The 19,766-nt window shown below is 35.6% G+C and overlaps 2 protein-coding genes across 2 annotated transcripts in view; one reads left to right on the top strand and one right to left on the bottom strand.

The window, feature by feature from the left end:
- Window positions 1–19,766, bottom strand: part of LOC137624801 (uncharacterized) — a 125,612-nt gene that overhangs the window by 69,758 nt on the left and 36,088 nt on the right. Inside the window, exons 2-3 of the mRNA XM_068355754.1 lie at window positions 2,208–2,631; window positions 749–2,019 (exon numbers count right to left, since the gene is read on the bottom strand). The gene's annotated coding sequence lies outside the window, so the exon portion shown is untranslated. The remainder of the gene's footprint in view (window positions 1–748; window positions 2,020–2,207; window positions 2,632–19,766) is intronic.
- LOC137624800 (propionyl-CoA carboxylase beta chain, mitochondrial-like) overlaps window positions 19,221–19,766 on the top strand; it is an 18,153-nt gene continuing 17,607 nt past the window's right edge. Inside the window, exon 1 of the mRNA XM_068355753.1 lies at window positions 19,221–19,403. Coding sequence (XP_068211854.1) covers window positions 19,221–19,403 — 183 coding nt within the window. The remainder of the gene's footprint in view (window positions 19,404–19,766) is intronic.

The raw sequence follows: 19,766 nt of genomic DNA, 5'->3' as shown, positions 1-19,766 counted from the left end.
CAAACTCATTCGAAATAGAATAAATAAAAATCACGGGGTATTCCTCGTGTTATGGGCTTGGAAATTTCTTATAGCACATTAAATTCTGAAGATGAAAAAGTCTAAATTTACCATAACAAATCAGCTAGGTTAAGACTTGAGCACAAAGGAGATTCAGAAGTAAATTGGCATCTACGTATTATTGATAAAGGAGCTACATTAGATCTATAACTCTCGTCCCTCGTAACCCTCGTTATCAAGTAACATTCCGGATGTAAATAAACCTCACTAATATACACTGGGTTACAAAAGTCAAATAACATACAAATATACTCAGCTATTCCAATAACTCTTGATTACTACTACTAGTACCACTATCTTTACTTTCAAAAATAACATCGGATATAAAATATAAAGGGGTGAATATCTTAATGGGTCCAAACAATTTCAAGAATTGAATTGAATTGAATATAGGATTTAGGCATTAAGCCAAGCACTGGGGCATCAGAGGCCATTCAGCGCTATATAACGAAAATCATTCAATCATATCTGTACACTCACACCATTTAGTATCATTTTAACCTTTAATACAAAGCGTAACACTTTCATACAATAAAATCTAAATGTGAAATAAATAGGGATTAACAATTTTAAGAGTAACTTTAAAATTTTCATACATAAAACATCAAGGACCTTACCGTAATGAATTTAAATTTCATATGAAACATTACAACAAATTGATACGAACTGATGATAATCGTATACTCACTCTTGTAAAGGCTGCAGGCGAAGACAAGAGGATTCCTTGAGTTGTACGTAGTGGTTGGAGATAATGGGAAGATGAATTAAACTTGGCACTGTAATTCACAGTTTAAAATGTCACATACTAATAGTTCTGGGTCGAGATTAAGTGTCACCTGTAATTTTTCTTTTCTACAGACTTGTCAGTCACTCAATGGACTTGTTGGGCAATCTAACTTTCTTGAAATATTATTTCTGTGCTTTTCAATCTACTTTTGACTTCTTCCTTTAATTCCTTGGCTGTTTGATGTAAAAAAGGCTGCTTCTAAAGACTCTTAAGGGTAACTTGACAGATCGAAAAAGTCTTATGGCTTGAAGAACCACTGGAACATATTGAATCTATTGCTGCGTTAACCAATGCTTTAACCTAACCAAATACCCACAGGTTTTCTTCCAAAAGAATTTCTAGTTGAAACAACATATGCTTTTGAGCTTTGCAATCCTCTCAAAGAGTTCTCTCCTCGTCTCTCCCTTTATCTACGGCAAAATGAAGTGTAGAGATTTTTTTTTTCTGCTTACAATGCTAAGTTCAAAGAATTAATAGGCCTCAATTCGTCCTTTTTCTTCTCATGTCATTCTTGCACACACATCCTTACTATTAGATATATATATATTTATATTTATTTTAACATATAACTGCCTCTTTCCTCTTGCCTAAATATCACACTTTCTTAAAGCGTATTTTCTCTAGTGTCATATATTCTTTATATTATACTTTATATTATATACATATTTATAAAGAGAATTCACCCAAAACCATCGAATATGTCCAAGAAAAAAATTTCATGTAAGCAAAGTGTGTGTTTCGCTAAATAGAAGCTTTGCAATGCTAATACTTAGGTTGTTATTTATCTTTCACTGAAGCCCAGTACCTGTCTCTTCTATTCAATACTCCTAGCAAATCCCGTTGGAGAAATTAACGGTTCCCTTTCGAATGAAACTGTGACAGAGAAGAAAGGCCGTGAGAAAGATTAAAAAAAGAGAGAGAAAAATGTTTCTCGTAGATTTCTAAACCAAAAGAGACTCTCGTCGTCAAAATTCCAAAAATACTGTTTGCCTTTCTTTATTTTCTGGTCAGGCCAAAAGGGCGTTGTGTGTGTGTGTGTTTGTTCTTGCTTTCTTCGCTGTAGTCAACACTCGTAAAAATAAGTTGAGGGGGGTGAAGCTGAACTGACGTTGCGGCCGTGCAAATGGCAGGAAGGGGAGAGGGGCCTCAGTAGCCAAAACACAAGTTACGAACTATAACGAAGAAAGAAGGCAGAACAGAGTGAGAAAAATCAGTCTTTTCTTTAGTTATCAACAGCAGTTACGAGAGAATTAGCTTTATGGGTGATACAGGCAATATTATATATTTGATACATACACACACTGAATTATATTGATATATACGTGACGACAAAGAGTTTTTACAGTCAAGCCTAACTTACTGGGAGAGAAATGCGTTTATCATTTGTATATGAATATCTATATCAGTGGTAGGCGCTTGCGGGCTGGCAACATGAAGAAAATAGGATGTTTTTTTCCTCGCTGGTTTATGGGTTCATATCTCTATCGCGACACATGATGCAAGCTGTCTATGGCTGTTTGAGTGAACGGGTCGAGACGAGACGAAGGCTCAACATAGGGTAGCTAACTCCACCATCAGGACTCCACCGTCTCTGCTGCGGCTGCTGCTGCGTCTGCTCCTGCTGTCACTGCTTAGGGGGTGTTGGGGACGCCTTTTTATGCGGGAGATGGGTGGACAACTTCCAAGGTCTGGGAGGTACTTCAAGGGGGCAGGCAGCACTGCCGCGCCTCCTCCTTCCTTACTGGGCTCAGGTCAGGCCTGATCCGCTTCTCCGCCTACACCTGCTGCAAAGATAAACAGAGATCCACAGATCAGTACAGAATAAGGGGAGGAAAAGGAACAGCAATGCTATATAATTAAGAGCCTATAGGATTAAAAATGGATTAAAGATGAGTCTTTTTATAGTTTATTTTTGACATATTTGTTTTTGATGTCGTTAATAGTTTATATATGACATGTCTGTTTTGACGTTGTTACTTATTTTAGAATGATTTATTGTTAATTTGTTCTCTTCATTTATTTATTTCCTTATTTCCTTTCCTCACTGGGCTATTTTTCCCTGTTAGAGCCCCTGGGCTTATAGCATCTTGCTTTTCCAACTAGGGTTGTAGCCTGAATAGTAGTAGTAGTAATAATAATAATAATAATAATAATAATACAGAATAAAATGATGAAAATTAGCTATAATGTCTTATAATTAAGAGGATATAGGATTTGCATGGCAATGATTAATATAGAATAAACGCTTGAAGACCATAAGAGAAGGATAAATAAAAGAATGAAAATTATATCTGCAAAGCTTAGATCAATTATTAAGGATAACCATTTTCAACAATTGTGAATAATAAAATGAAAGATCACACTAAAGAAATAAAGGATTAAGATGTAGTTTTTCCTAAATTAATAAAATTAACACCTGAACAATTAAATAAAATCTTAAATTATTTGTTAACTGATAAAACATTACCGATAAGTCAAAATAAAATTTTTTGTTTTTACAGTTATTGTAAAAATAATCATACTGATGCTTAAAAAAAACCGCTGCTATACGTGAAAAAAAATCAGTTATTCCAATATTATGAAACGAGAAACTCTCAGAATCCAATAATAAAAAAAAAAACCTAAGGTTAGCATCTGTATAAAACATATTTTGTCTTCACAGATGTCAGAACCTGTCTAAACATATTTTGTCTTCACAGATGTCAGCACCTGTCTAAACATATTTTGTCTTCACAGATGTCAGCACCTGTCTAAACATATTTTGTCTTCACAGATGTCAGCACATGTATAAAACCTCCCATGTTTTCACAAAAGTCTGCACCTGTCTAAAACCTCTTTTGTTTTCACAAAGATCAGTACAGTCTAAAACATATTTTGTCTTCACAAAGGTCTAAAACATATTTGATCTTAATAAAGGTCATTGCCCGTCTAAAACATATTTAGTCTTACAAAGGTCATTGTCCGTCTAAAACATTCAAGTCTTATAAAGGTCATTGCCTGTCTAAAACTCATTTAGTCTTCACATAGGTCATTGTCCGTCTAAATCATATTTTGTCTTCACAAAGGTCATTCCCCGTCTAAAACATATTTGATCTTCATAAAGGTCATTGCCCGTCTAAAACATATTTAGTCTGCACAAGGTCATTTCCCGTCTAACACATATTTAGAAATCACAAAGTTCATTGCCCGTCTAAAACACATTTAGTCTTCACAAAGGTCACTGCCCGTCTAAAATATGTTGTCTTCATAAAGATCATTGCCCGTCTAAAATATATTCAGTCTTCAAAAAGATCATTGCCCGTCTATAACATATTCAGTTTTCACAAAGGTCATTGCCCGTCTAAAACATATTTAGTCTCCAAAAAAGGTCATCAACCGTCTATAAAATATTTAACTGTTAAAATTATGCCGGAAATTGCACTTTGGAACAACTCTAAAGGAGTGCATATTAAAAAGCAATGAGTTGTCGTATGACCAGTACGTATCTTGTTGACATTACTTATTTCGTTGTCTCGCAGCATTGATGATTCTTAAGAACATAATGGGTGATTTGTTTCAGCTCATTGTCAAGTTCATTATTTGAGCGAGTTTTCCATTTCGTGAACATCGGCGCTGTTACAGTAGTTACAAAGGTATATGTACATACAATCAGCGTGATCATTTTATCATAAATTAATTAAACGTTGAATTATCTAAAGGGATTTACTATGTATAATAGTTCTCTATACTATTCTAAAGAATTCTGTTATATACTGATATTACCAATCTACAACCAAAGAAGGAATGACATAAGCAGTAAGTGCCCTTGATAAGCAATTAATAGTATTTTACTCCAGTGCCTTTTCATTTTATGTATAAACTACAACGAGAATAATAACAGTGATAAAAAAAATAGCAATACTAATACTACTATAATAATGACGATAAACAAGTAGCACTTTCTTGGCATTTGTTAAAAAAAAATAATAATAATAATCTATATTTCAGCAGAAGCCATATACAGAGTTACAATAAGGGTACAGTGATCTTACACTTTTGACATCGGTACCAAAAAAAAAAAGAAAAATAAATATGAGAAATGCAATAAAATCAGTGATATATTATAAACATCAATTAGCAGGTTGACCACAGAGATCTAAGGTTTGGGTAACAAAGTCACATTAGAATTAACGCTTAGCAATGATGATACCATACATATTAGCAGACAAAAAGAGAGGGAGAGAGAAGCTTTGATAGAAAAGACTTGAAGCTAAACAAATTGCAAGTTAATTACCCACGGTAAGCTACAAGGTCATTTATATCAGATATACCAAATAAACCTAAGAGTAATTCACGGTAAGCCACAAGGTCATCTATATCAGATATACCAAATAAACCTAAGAGTAATTCACGGTAAGCCACAAGGTCCTCTATATCAGATATACCAAATAAACCTAAGAGTAATTCACGGTAAGCCACAAGGTCCTCTATATCAGATATACCAAATAAACCTAAGAGTAATTCACGGTAAGCCACAAGGTCATCTATATCAGATATACCAAATAAACCTAAGAGTAATTCAGAAAACCTCTAACTGGTATGTGAATGGACTCATTACTCTACTTTTCCCCATCCATCCCTGCCCCTTTCAAGAGATGGGAAGTTACATAATACTGAAAATACAAAAGGGGATAGGGGATGGGTTATATGATACAGTAAATACTAGAGGAAACCAGCTGGGTTAAATGATAGGGGAAATATAAAAGAAGATAGAGGGTGCGTTAAAAGATACAGCGATTACAAATGAGAAAAGATGCTGGGTTAAAAGATACAGAGAATATAAAAGTATACAGACAGGTTAGAAGATACAGGAAATACAAAAGAAGATAAGTTAAAAGATAAAAAATACAAAAGAGATTATAGTCTAGGTTGGAAAGCATAGAAAATACAAGAGGATAGAGGCGGAGTTCAAATATACCGGAAATACAAAAGAGGATAAAGGTTAGGTTGCAAGACACAGACAATCATTAAATGGATAAGGCTGAGTAAAATGATACAGGAAGTATACAGTATATGACTATAAGATGCTGGTTCAAAAAATACTTGGAATACAAAAAATGAATGAAGTCATGTCTGGGAAATACAGGAAACACATAAGGTAGAAGCTTGTTTAAATAATACAGAAAATACACAAGGAGAGAGGCTATGTCAAAAGTTACATGGAATACAAAAGTGGAAAAAGGAGGAGAAAAAAGTACAGGGAATACGAAAAGTGGATACGGCTAGATTAAATGATGCAAAAAATATATATATGAAGATAGGGACTGGGTTAAAAGATACATGAAATACAAAAGAGGATACTGCTAGGTTAAATGATGGAAGAAATATATATGAAGATAGGGACTGGGTTAAAAGATACAGGAAATACGAAAGTGGATACGGCTAGGTTAAATGATGCAAGAAATATATAAGATAGGGACTGGGCTAAAAGATACAGGAAATACGAAAGTGGATACGGCTAGGTTAAATGATACAAGAAATATATATATATATATATATATATATATATATATATATATATATATATATATATATATATATATATATATATATATATATATATATATATATATATATATATATATATATGAAGATAGGGACTGGGTTAAAAGATACAGAAAATACGAAAGTGGATACGGCTAGGTTAAATGATGCAAGAAATATATATGAAGATAGGGACTGGGTTAAAAGATACAGGAAATACAAGATAGGATACAGCTAGGTTAAATAATGCAAGAAATACATATGAAAGTAGGGACTGGGTTAAAATATACAGGAAATACAAAAGAGAAAACAGTCTGGATTGGAAGATACAGCAAATACAAATTAAATATGTTCAAAGATGGAGGAAACACAGTAAGAGGATAAAGCCTGGGTTAAAAGATACAAGAAATACAAGAGGATAGAGGCTGGGTTAAATGATACTGCAAATACAAAATAAGATATGTTCAAAGATAGAGGAAACACAATAAGAGGATAAAGGCTGGGTTAAATGATACAGGAAATACAAAAGAGGATAGAGGCTGGCTTAAATGATACAAAAGAGGATAGAGGCTAGGTTGGAAGATACAGCAATTACAAAAGTAGATATGTTCAAAGATAGAGGAAACACAATAAGAGGATAAAGGCTGGGTTAAATGATAGAGGAAATACAAAAGAGGATAGAGGCTAGTGTACATTATACAGGAAATACATAACAGGATAGAGGCTACGGTAAATGATACAGGAAATAAAAAAAGAGGATAGAGGCATGGTTAAATGATACAGGAAATACAAAAGAGGATAGAGGCTAGGGTAAATTATACAGGAAATACATAACATGATAGAGGCTACGGTAAATGATACAGGAAATACAGAAGAGGATAGACGCTAGGGTAAATTATACAGGAAATACATAACATGATAGAGGCTACGGTAAATGATACAGGAAATACAAATGAGGATAGAGGCAGGGTTAAATGATACAGGAAATACAAATGAGGATAGAGGCAGGCTTAAATGATAATGGAAATACATAAGAGGATAGAAGCTGCGTTGAATGATACAGGAAATACAAGAGGATAGAGACTGGGTTAAATGACATAGGAAATACAAGAGAGGATAGACACTAGGTTAAAAGATACAGGAAATACAAAAGAGGATAGAGGCTTGATTAAAAGATACAGGAAATGCAAAAGAGGATAGAGGCTGTGTAAAACGATACAGGAAATGCCAAAAAGTATAGAGGCTGTGATAAGGGACAAAGGAAATACAAAAGAGGATAGACGCAGGGTTAAAAGATGCAGGAAATACAAGAGAGGATAGAGACTAGGTTAAAAGATACAGGAAATACAAAAGAGGATAAAGGCTGGATTAAAAGATACAGGAAATGCAAAAAAGGATAAAGGCTGTGTAAAGCGATACAGGAAATGCCAAAAAGTATAGAGGCTGTGATAAGGGACAAAGGAAATACAAAAGAGGATAGATGCTGGGTTAAAAGATACAGGAAATACAAGAGAGGATAGAGGCTGGGTTAATAGATACAGGAAATACAAAAGAGGATAGGTAGGGTTAAAAGATACTGGAAATACAAAGGAGGATAGAGGCTTGGTTAAATGGTACAGGGAATACAAAAGTGTAAAAGATACAGGAAATACAAAAGAGGATACAGTCTGAGTTGGGATATATAGCAAATACAAAAGATAAGTTCACAGATACAGAAAACACAATAAAAGGATAGAGCCTGGGTTAAATGATACAGGAAATACAAAAGATAGAGCCCGGGTTAAACGATACAGGATATACAAAAAAGGAAAGAAGCTGGGTTAAATGATACATGAAATACAAAAGATAGAGGCTTGGTTTCACGATACAGGAAATACAAGAGAGGATAGAGGCTGGGTTAAATGATACAGGAAATACAAAAGAGGATAGAGGCTGGGTTAAATGATACAGGAAATACAAAAGAGGATAGAGGCTGGGTTAAATGATACAGGAAATACAAAAGAGGATAGAGGCTGGGTTAAATGATACAGGAAATACAATAGAGGATAATGGCAGGGTTAAATGATACAGGAAATACGAAAAGATGATAGAGGTTGTGTTAAATGATATAGCAAATACAAAAGAAGATATGTTAAAAGATAAATGAATCATAATAAGAAGACAGAGGCTGTGTTAAATAATGCAAGAAATACAAGAGGATAGAGGCTGGGTTAAAATATACATCAAATACAAAAGAAGATATGTTCCAAGATGAATGAAACACAATATGAGGATAGAGACTGGGTTAAATGATACAGGAAATACAAAAGAGAACACAGTTTTGGTTGGAAGATACGGGAAATAGAGAAAAAAGGATTGAGGATGGCCTAAGTGATAAAGAAAATACAGAAAGAGGTCACAGGCAAGGTTGGAAAATACGGTTAATACACGCGAGGCTAGAGGCTGGATTAAAAGATACAAGAAACATAACAGGGTGCCGTTATAGTATGTGGCCTACCTTTCGAGTGTGGCCTACGGAATTTTGTCTCTGATATAGTATGTGGCCTACATACTGTTATTACGAATATTGATCATGTAAGTACACATGGATTTCATTATTTAACTATGTAGTTAATGTTAATGTTGTGTAAGGGGGGGGGGGGGGGGTCCGGACACGGCTTTTAGCATAGGTTAGGTGGGTTTTTTAAGTTAGCTTCTCCCGTCGTACTCGTAGGTAAGGACACGGCTTTTAGCATAGGTTAGGTGGGTTTTTTAAGTTAGCTTCTCCCGTCGTACTCGTAGGCAAGGAAACTGTTCTTTTAAAATTGTATTGTTAGATATTAAACAATTGTGAAAAATAATTGATTTCATTACATATATATACAAACTCTTCCTAAGGTTGGACACATTCAAACCGGCTTAGGTAAGACACATTCAAACCGGGTAGGCCACATACTATAACAGATCCAAAAAGGTAGGCCACATACTATAACGGCACCCATAACAGTATAAAGGCTGGAGTGGATGATAAGGCACATACCAAAGATAAAAGATATATTAAAATATACCTTAAATGCAATAAGATAATAGATGTTTTTATTTCTGACAAAAAAAAAACTGTATATTTTAAAGATTGATCCTGGTAGTCAAAATGGCCACTATTAAGCATTTTAATACACATAAAATACTCTTCATACCTAACTAAAAGTTACATTTAACATAAAAAATACTGAATAGTAGATTCCCTCTTGATGGAGTTACCGTATATAACATGTATTGCGCGGCACACTGTAACCAGATACCACCAAGACTTAATACGCTTTGACTTGATAAGACTTTTATCTCTGCTTTTTGACTTGTTTTCCTTGCCCTGTTCACATAGTCATGTCTAAATTCCTTAATAAGGCATAGTAGTTGTAGTATTGTAGTTGTAGTAGTGATTACTCATAGTTATCAGCATAATAATAATAATAATAATAATAATAATAATAATAATTATTATTATAATAATAATAATAATAATTATAAAATAATAAAAATAATAATAATAATAATAACTATAGTAATGATAATATAAATAAATCAATACTTTTATTATCATTATTGCTAAAACTTAAAATTACTATTAGGATTATCATTATCCTAACTACAGAAAAACATCTACATCATCAAACTCATCATGCGAAAATGAACAGACTTCAAGCTAGGAGGTCACATCCTCAAGACCCATCACCTGGGAGACGGAAGCTTATCGATTCAAAGGCAAATCAGGTTATCTAAATGACCCCATATAGCGCAACGGCTCCCATCCTAGGAAGGCCCACGTTAAGTCGAGGCCAAATAAGGTTGCCGAGATTACCCTGCTATAGCGACTGTTCCCCCAACCTGTTCGGGTCATTAGTCGAGTCGAGGCCAAATAAGGTTGCCGAGATTACCCTGCTATAGCGACTGTTCCCCCAACCTGTTCGGGTCATTAGTCGAGTCGAGGCCAAATAAGGTTGCCGAGATTACCCTGCTATAGCGACTGTTCCCCCAACCTGTTCGGGTCATTAGTCGAGTCGAGGGCAAATAAGGTTGCCGAGATTACCCTGCTATAGCGACTGTTCCCCCAACCTGTTCGGGTCATTAGTCGAGTCGAGGGCAAATAAGGTTGCCGAGATTACCCTGCTATAGCGACTGTTCCCCCAACCTGTTCAGGTCATTAGTCGAGTCGAGGGCAAATAAGGTTGCCGAGATTACCCTGCTATAGCGACTGTTCCCCCAACCTGTTCAGGTCATTAGTCAAGTCGAGGGCAAATAAGGTTGCCGAGATTACCCTGCTATAGCGACTGTTCCCCCAACCTGTTCAGGTCATTAGTCGAGTCGAGGGCAAATAAGGTTGCCGAGATTACCCTGCTATAGCGACTGTTCCCCCAACCTGTTCAGGTCATTAGTCGAGTCGAGGGCAAATAAGGTTGCCGAGATTACCCTGCTATAGCAACTGTTCCCCCAACCTGTTCAGGTCATTAGTCGAGTCGAGGGCAAATAAGGTTGCCGAGATTACCCTGCTATAGCAACTGTTCCCCAACCTGTTCAGGTCATTAGTCGAGTCGAGGGCAAATAAGGTTGCCGAGATTACCCTGCTATAGCAACTGTTCCCCCAACCTGTTCAGGTCATTAGTCGAGTCGAGGGCAAATAAGGTTGCCGAGATTACCCTGCTATAGCAACTGTTCCCCAACCTGTTCTGGTCATTAGTTAAGTCGAGGGCAAATAAGGTTGCTAAGATTACCCTGCTATAGCAACTGTTCCCCAACCTGTTCAGGTCATTAGTACAAAGTCAAAAAATAATTTCTGTGCATAAATAAAGCTTCAAAATGGCTAGTCTAATGTATAGTGTGACGAGCCGAGAGAGGGTTGTGAACTCAAAGGCAGGATGCAATCAACTGAGTTGTTTATCAAGGAACACTCTCCTTTATATACAAAACCTCAAGGCAACAGGACATAACATGTTCGAGAGACAGACAATGTTACAGAGCAAAACCGGAGACATGATTATTCAGGTTCTTTTTAGTGCGAGGGGAAGAGCACCGATACAAGCATAATATATACAAAATAATTATGTACGATTGTGTGACACACAGTTGGTACAATAGTATCTCTCAAAGGCGTAAAACGAACATAATAATTCTTCTATAATTTACTATCAACATAGAAGACTGCTATATTCCCTAATATTTTAAACTAAATTTGACATTAACGATATATAAATTCTTTACTTTCTTCAAATGAATGATTAACTACAATATTGTTATAACAAAATATTTAAAAATTTACTTCTTTAATTTGAAAATACTTGAGATGATGGGACAAAGGTTTGATCAAAATCGGCAAAACTAAATTTTCCGCATAATTATTTCATGATTGTAATTCTTACTCTAAACTTTATTTCATTCTATTATCTCAATATATTGACCAGAAGGAGATATATTGCAGATTTTTACATATAAAGCAAAATAAATTTCTTTAATTTAACCAACTAACAAATTATTATTATTATTATCCCCCCCCAAGAAAAAAAAACGACACGTGCAGGGTTAAAGACCCCGGACAAGTAACTTGCCTTTCTTAATTAGTCAAGGTAAGTAATTAGCACCTTAACTTGCCTAATAAAAAATGGGCATGTATATAATTATACACATCAATCTGCTTGCAAACGTGACACTTGCCTCTACTTGCTTCGTGTAAGAGCCTTAAATGATTTAGGGCAATGCTATACGGGTCACTTAAGCTCTACATTTACACACATCAATCTGCTTGCAAACGTGACACTTGCCTCTATTTGCTTCGTGCAAGAGCCTTAAATGATTTAGGGCAATGCTATACGGGTCACTTAAGCTCTACGAAACTCAAGATTTATGGAATTTGGCCTATATGGTACAGTACTAGCGCGTAGAAAGCCATACAATGCTGAGATGCCACGGGGGATGGGGGTGGGGAGGATCCCCACGGTTACATTATGAAACAATGGTTGAAATAGGTTGGAGAGCAAGTTAAAAGTAAAGGAAGAAGAAACAGAGTAACGACGGCGTGAAGTTCTACAAAATGGTTTCAGGATAAGATGGGAGATAAAACATCAAAGCTCTCCAGAGTTTGAGGAAACTTTGAGCGACAAGCTAATTCACTATCAACATCAAAACAATTAGGTGATACACTTAATCAGGACCAATTAAACTTTTTTATATAATATAGGGACCTCTCTAACGAACTCAAACACTTGAAATTTTTGGTGAAAAAACTACAACTCGGCACCAAAAATTGAGTGTGCCTCCTCACTGAAAAAAAAAGTTGAGCACTTTAGAGCTTTACTTTTTGTTAAAGAACCATCAACTTATCAAGAAAAGTTGAAAATAAATATCGTATCGTTATTTTATATAGGCCATAAAGCTATTTACAAGATTTCAGAGGTTAGATTTAGGTAAAAACAAAATACCTGACAAATATACAGACAACTGACGCTAGGTAAAAACCTCGCAGTGCTACTTCGTCATATCAATGAGCAGACATGAAATTATGCCCTTACAAAATTGCAATAACTAAATGCTCATAATTTGTACAGAGGTTGGCAACAGCAAGGCTACAAAAAATTTATTCATGGAGTAGAGCTGCTAGCAATGACACCTACAGCATGAAGTTTTTTTTTTCCCTATTCAAGTTACAAGTTCTTTTATACACATATAACGCTCTACAATTCAAATTACATTCTTTTCCGGGCTGCCCAAAGGCAAGAGCCCGGGTCTTACACAAGGTAAGGCAATCTATACAGACAGACAGACAGAAGTTTTTTCAAAGTAAGGCAGCCACTGACGTACCTGATACAAGGTCAGACTGAGAAGACTGTTGAGGTCTGCTTATACCCGAACTAGCTGAACTTGAACGGGGACGTCAAGGTTAACAGGTAGAGCAATATTAGGTAATTAACTAGGATAATCTGTACAGTGATGACACTAACAAAATATTCTAGCCGCTACTATAAAAATGGCTAACGGAATACTCTATCTAAAAACAAAAAATAACACGATCTTTGGTGGTAATTAACATATTCAAGTTCATACCTCAATTAATACCTTAGAGACACACTATGCCCGTCATAGACTTGCTGAAAGCATTGGCAAAATATTTTTTGTTTCTAAATATTCCAAATGACTATTCAGAGATTTCCAAAGTAAAAACTACCCTCAAAAGGTCAAAGGTGAAGTTGAATCCCCGGGCAACAATGTGCTCATATTATGCAATATCATCCCCCACAAGGACTAAATTTTACGGCTCACATGGGACAAATATCAAAATGGGGTATATGGATATCAGTAGTTTATCATAATGTTCACGACGAATCACTATAAGGGTCAGGTTTGAACGAATCTACGACAGGAATCATGGAGTAAAAAGTGAATTCCAAAGTTTGAAAGTAGGCGGGAGAGATGAGTTAACGAAATACTTGATTTTAACTCCCATGATACACAGGCCGTACCAAAAGAATCATGACCAACTATTTAACCACATTTTAATCTTTGTAGCAAATTCGGTCGAAATTGGTTCAGAGGTTCTGGGGGAGTCGAAAATGTGAAAAGATAAATAGAGTGGATATTCTTAGGCCGCCTATTTACTTTACTTCAAAGTGTCGTATATAATTTTTGACGGGAAAACAGCACATGACTGAAATTGTTCTCTAGCGTACGCTTCACAAAATTAAGACATTTACATTATAGTAAAATACAATGAAAATATATTTATATAGATATATATATGAATACATATTTATATAAATATATATATATATATATATATATATATATATATATATATATATATATATATATATATATATATACATAAAACTGTGCCTATACGCATATAAATATATACATATACCTATGTATATTTGCATACTATATGTATCCACACACAATATATATGTGTATATATGTACACACACACACACACACACACATATATATATATATATATATATATATATATATATATATATATATATATATATATATATATATACACACACACACATATATATATATATATATATATATACACACACACACATATATATATATATATATATATATATATATATATATATATATATATATATATATATGTGTGTGTGTGTGTGTGTGTGTGTGTGTGTGTGTGTGTGATTATAAAGAATGTTACAAAGCCGAAAAATAGATGGAATATTCATTCAAAATACCAACGATAACAAAAAAAAATAATCACAAAAAAATTAAAACATGTTAATTACACACAAAAGAAGTTCAAACTAACTTGATGAAATGCATCGATAACCCAACACAATAAAAACTAGCGTTGTGAATACCAAAGTCTAATTCATTCGACTTCCTGTGATGCGTCTCGCACCGTCTGACCTTTTTCCCAATCAATCACGTTATCATTAATTCATCAATGACATCAAGAACGGCGAGACATAATACGTGCGGCAATTAAGCGCAAGATTCCCCGCCAGTCACGGTGGCGATGGAAATAACGGTGGAGCAAGGCATGTAAGCGCAAGATTCCCCGCCAGTCACGGTGGCGATGGAAACAACGCTGGAGCAAGGCATGTAAGCGCAAGATTCCCCGCCAGTCACGGTGGCGATGGAAACAACGCTGGAGCAAGGCATGTAAGCGCAAGATTCCCCGCCAGTCACGGTGGCGATGGAAACAACGCTGGAGCAAGGCATGTAAGCGCAAGATTCCCCGCCAGTCACGGTGGCGATGGAAACAACGCTGGAGCAAGGCATGTAAGCGCAAGATTCCCCGCCAGTCACGGTGGCGATGGAAACAACGCTGGAGCAAGGCATGTAAGCGCAAGATTCCCCGCCAGTCACGGTGGCGATGGAAACAACGCTGGAGCAAGGCATGTAAGCGCAAGATTCCCCGCCAGTCACGGTGGCGATGGAAACAACGCTGGAGCAAGGCATGTAAGCGCAAGATTCCCCGCCAGTCACGGTGGCGATGGAAACAACGCTGGAGCAAGGCATGTAAGCGCAAGATTCCCCGCCAGTCACGGTGGCGATGGAAACAACGCTGGAGCAAGGCATGTAAGCGCAAGATTCCCCGCCAGTCACGGTGGCGATGGAAACAACGCTGGAGCAAGGCATGCAAGCCCAAGATTCCCCGCCAGTCACGGTGGCGATGAAAACAACGCTGGAGCAAGGCATGCAAGCCCAAGATTCCCCGCCAGTCACGGTGGCGATGAAATCAACGGTGGAGCAAGGTAGAGCCAAGGTATATAGAATAAGGGTCACTCTATATACCTTGGGTAGAGCCAAGTCTTGGGTAGAGCTTACTCGGGATCCGGAGAGCGTGGCTCCCGGACTCGCAATCCTTAACGGATCCTACAATGGATATGAAATCTTATTCAATACAATACCATGGATAAGAATCTTACTCTATGCAATATGGATAAATCTTAATCTATGCAATACTATGGATAAGAAATCTTATTCTATGCAATACTAGGAATAAGAAATCTTATTCTATGCATTACTAGGAATAAGAAATCTTATTCTATGCAATACTAGGAATAAGAAATGTTATTCTATGCAATACTAGGAATAAGAAATCTTATTCTAAGCAATACTAGGAATAAGAAATCTTATTCTAAGCAATACTAGGAATAAGAAATCTTATTCTATGCAATAATAAGAATAAGAAATCTTATTCTATGCAAAACTAGGAATAAGAAATCTTATTCTAAGCAATACTAGGAATAAGAAATCTTATTCTATGTAATAATAAGAATAAGAAATCTTATTCTATGCAATAATAAGAATAAGAAATCTTATTCTATGCAATACTAAGAATAAGAAATCTTATTCTATGCAATAATAAGAATAAGAAATCTTATTCTATGCAATACTAGGAATAAGAAATCTTATTCTAAGCAATACTAGGAATAAATCTTATTCTAAGCAATACTAGGAATAAGAAGCCTTATTCAATACATGTCCGAAATGGGGAGGGGTGGCATGCCACAAAAAATTCCATCAGTCATCACTTTAACAAACACGTAGGCAATGAGTGTATATTGAAGGGTTGAGTGGGCAATTCCCATCGCCTTCTTAATGGATCGACTGCTTCCCAAGCAAAGATTTCTCCCTCTCTTATTATCACTTAGTATCATATATTTGAATTTCAAGAATTCTTTAAAATCATATATTTGAATTTCAAGAATTCTTTAAAATCATATATTTGAATTTCAAGAATTACTTTAAATCATATATTTGAATTTCAAGAATTCTTTAAAATCATATATTTGAATTTCAAGAATTACTTTAAATCATATATTTGAATTTCAAGATTACTTTAAATCATATATTTGAATTTAAAGAATTACTTAGTATCATATATTTGAATTTCAAGAATTCTTTAAAATCATATATTTGAATTTCAAGAATTCTTTAAAATCATATATTTGAATTTCAAGAATTCTTTAAAATCATATATTTGAATTTCAAGAATTACTTAGTATCATATATTTGAATTTCAAGAATTCTTTAAAATCATATATTTGAATTTCAAGAATTCTTTAAAATCATATATTTGAATTTCAAGAATTACTTAGTATCATATATTTGAATTTCAAGAATTCTTTAAAATCATATATTTGAATTTCAAGAATTACTTAGTATCATATATTTGAATTTCAAGAATTCTTTAAAATCATATATTTGAATTTCAAGAATTCTTTAAAATCATATATTTGAATTTCAAGAATTACTTAGTATCATATATTTGAATTTCAAGAATTCTTTAAAATCATATATTTGAATTTCAAGAATTACTTGAAATCATATATTTGAACTTTAATGATTACATAAAATCATATATTTACTTAAAATCAGATTTCTGCCTCGTGAGAACGTTTACCAGAACGGCTACTCTCATCCCGTGAGATTGTGCTTGAAAAGAGGAACCGGGGTTGTAGAGGCTATACAGCGACTACGAGGCTACTGGGGGAAAAGTATAGCGTTGCACTATCCAATCAAAATAGGTGGGGAATTACATTATTGAATTTAGAGAGAGAGAGAGAGAGAGAGAGAAGAGAGAGAGAGAGATGAGAGAGAGAGAGAGAGAGAGAGAGAGAGAGAGAGAGAGAGAGTTGTCTTGACAGTAGCACTTCAGTCATTCTTGTAACTTTAATTGCTGTGTAAGAAGAGATATTTTTATCCTTTTCATGCCAGTTCATATGTAAATATTCTACCAGAACGGCTACTCTCATCCCGTGAGATTGAGCTTGAAAAAGGAACCGGGGTTGTAGAGGCTATACAGCGACTAAGAGGCTACTGGGTAACTGGGGGAAAAGTATAGCGTCGCACTATCAAATCAAAATAGGTGGGATAGCTGAGTGCAGAAAGTGGGAAGGGAGGTGCAGTAGAGGGCTAAAAGTGGGCGCGGCTTGACCAAAGGGATGCTGTAAAAGCCCATTAAGTAATGCACCGCCTGGAGGATATAGCATCAACAAACAGACTAATTTGAACAATTCTCATTGTCAGTGCGGACTCTATTTCTACATAAATACAAAACAAACCGGAACCATCAATTAAGTATCTTCTGATAACAACAAAAGGAGAGGAATGAAAACAACCTATCCAGCGTTTGTCTATTTCTGTTTTGAAGGAAAAAAGAACACTTCAGCGCAAAGGGTTTCTTGATTAAACTGATTTACAAAGAGCCTTCCATTAATATAAACACATCAAAGAATGGACAACAGGCCGTAAGGAACATCACTGATTGTTTACAAGAATGTTCCTGTATCAGTATCCTAAATAAAGTTCTATTCTCTTTTCTCTGCTGTATTCCACATACTGTATGTAAAGAGCAACAAAACTGTATCCCTTGTGTTCTGGAAATGAGACATTCAAGACTTCCTACTGATTCCTATTCATAACTCTATACCATTTCTGAGGACCTATTGTTTGAACCAACTTGAAATACCTCTAAATAAGGAACGTTCCGGAGTTCTGTTCATTTTGACCCTGTAATTCAAGAGATGTTTTCTAAATGATTACACCCTACTTTTAATATTTATAAATTTTCATTTATTTGGAAGAATCATGACCAACTATTTAAACCACATTTTAATCTTCGTAGCAAATTCGGTCGAAATTAGTTCAGAGGTTCTGGGGGAGTCGAAAATGTGAAAAGATAACATCACACATACTGTACACAATGAAGCTCGGTCAGCTTTCTATACAAAAGCTCACTCAAACTCTCTGATATGGTTAACTGGATAAAATTCAACGAATTAAGGTCATACATCCCAGTGTTGGTGCCAAGGAGGCCAATAAGCAGTGATGAAACTGAGGAGAAAACCTTGCTGTTACATCAAGAAGTAAAAGTAAAGAGTAAAGTAGAGGATACACACCAAGATAGGAGATAAAAGTCTAAACCCGGAGGATTTGTGTATTTGAGCTACATAGCCCATTCAGCATCCACGTGCAACTGGAAGAGAACCTTGCTGTTGCACAGATATAAAGGTTATAAGGAGTTGGACAGCACAAACGAAGAGAGGAAGCGGAAATTGAAGTAAATTAGTAAAGCAGGTGCACCTAGGGGCAGAAGGAACGGTGCAAAGCAATGCATACAGTGCTAAGGGGAGGAAAGTTTTCAATTGGAGGTAATGGGGGAAGGCTAACAAGTGGGTGGAGATAACTGAAAATAAAATTCGTAATATCTATTGTGCATCACGTGAAGTCTTATAACCTAAAGGGTCAGGTTATGTTTCGCGAGAAACTACATTTAATAATTCAAGCAAAAGTTGTATACGACATCCGACATCGCAAATGGAGGACATCAACGTCATCGAAAAAAATGGCGATTTCAGGAGATAAAAATAAAACTTTCAGAGGTCGTAAACAAGTGAATGGCGCAGTATACATGAGTACCTTTGGGTACTACTTGGAGGAGGAGGAGGAGGAGGAGGAGGAGGAAGAAGAGGATGAGGAGGCGGCGGCGTTACTAAAAATAGCTTGCAAGCTGTCCAAATTGACATTGGTAATTCCAGTTCTACGCAACCTTTGCATTTTCCAAAAACCATGTCAAGAAATTTGGAAATTGACTTTTCAAAAATATAAAATAACTCCAGACCACAGAAAGAGAGAGAGAGAGAGAGAGAGAGAGAGAGAGAGAGAGAGAGGGAGAGAGAGAGAGAGAGGGAGAGAGAGCCACTCCCAAACTGGTTTGGTTACAGAGGAGCACTAATCTCCTAAGTGGTCTGTCTGGCAGTGATTCGGATGCATTCTATACAGTCATATACCCAAGCCACCTTACACATGATAGCATATATACACACTCAAAGTGTAACTAAATGTATATAAAAGAAAACATACACGTGTTTATGCTACAGACACCCATACT

Source organism: Palaemon carinicauda, chromosome 31 (assembly GCF_036898095.1).
Source record: "Palaemon carinicauda isolate YSFRI2023 chromosome 31, ASM3689809v2, whole genome shotgun sequence".
NCBI lineage: Eukaryota > Metazoa > Arthropoda > Malacostraca > Decapoda > Palaemonidae > Palaemon > Palaemon carinicauda.
Note: the sequence above shows the minus strand (reverse complement) of the source record. Positions and strands in the feature narration are given on the sequence as shown.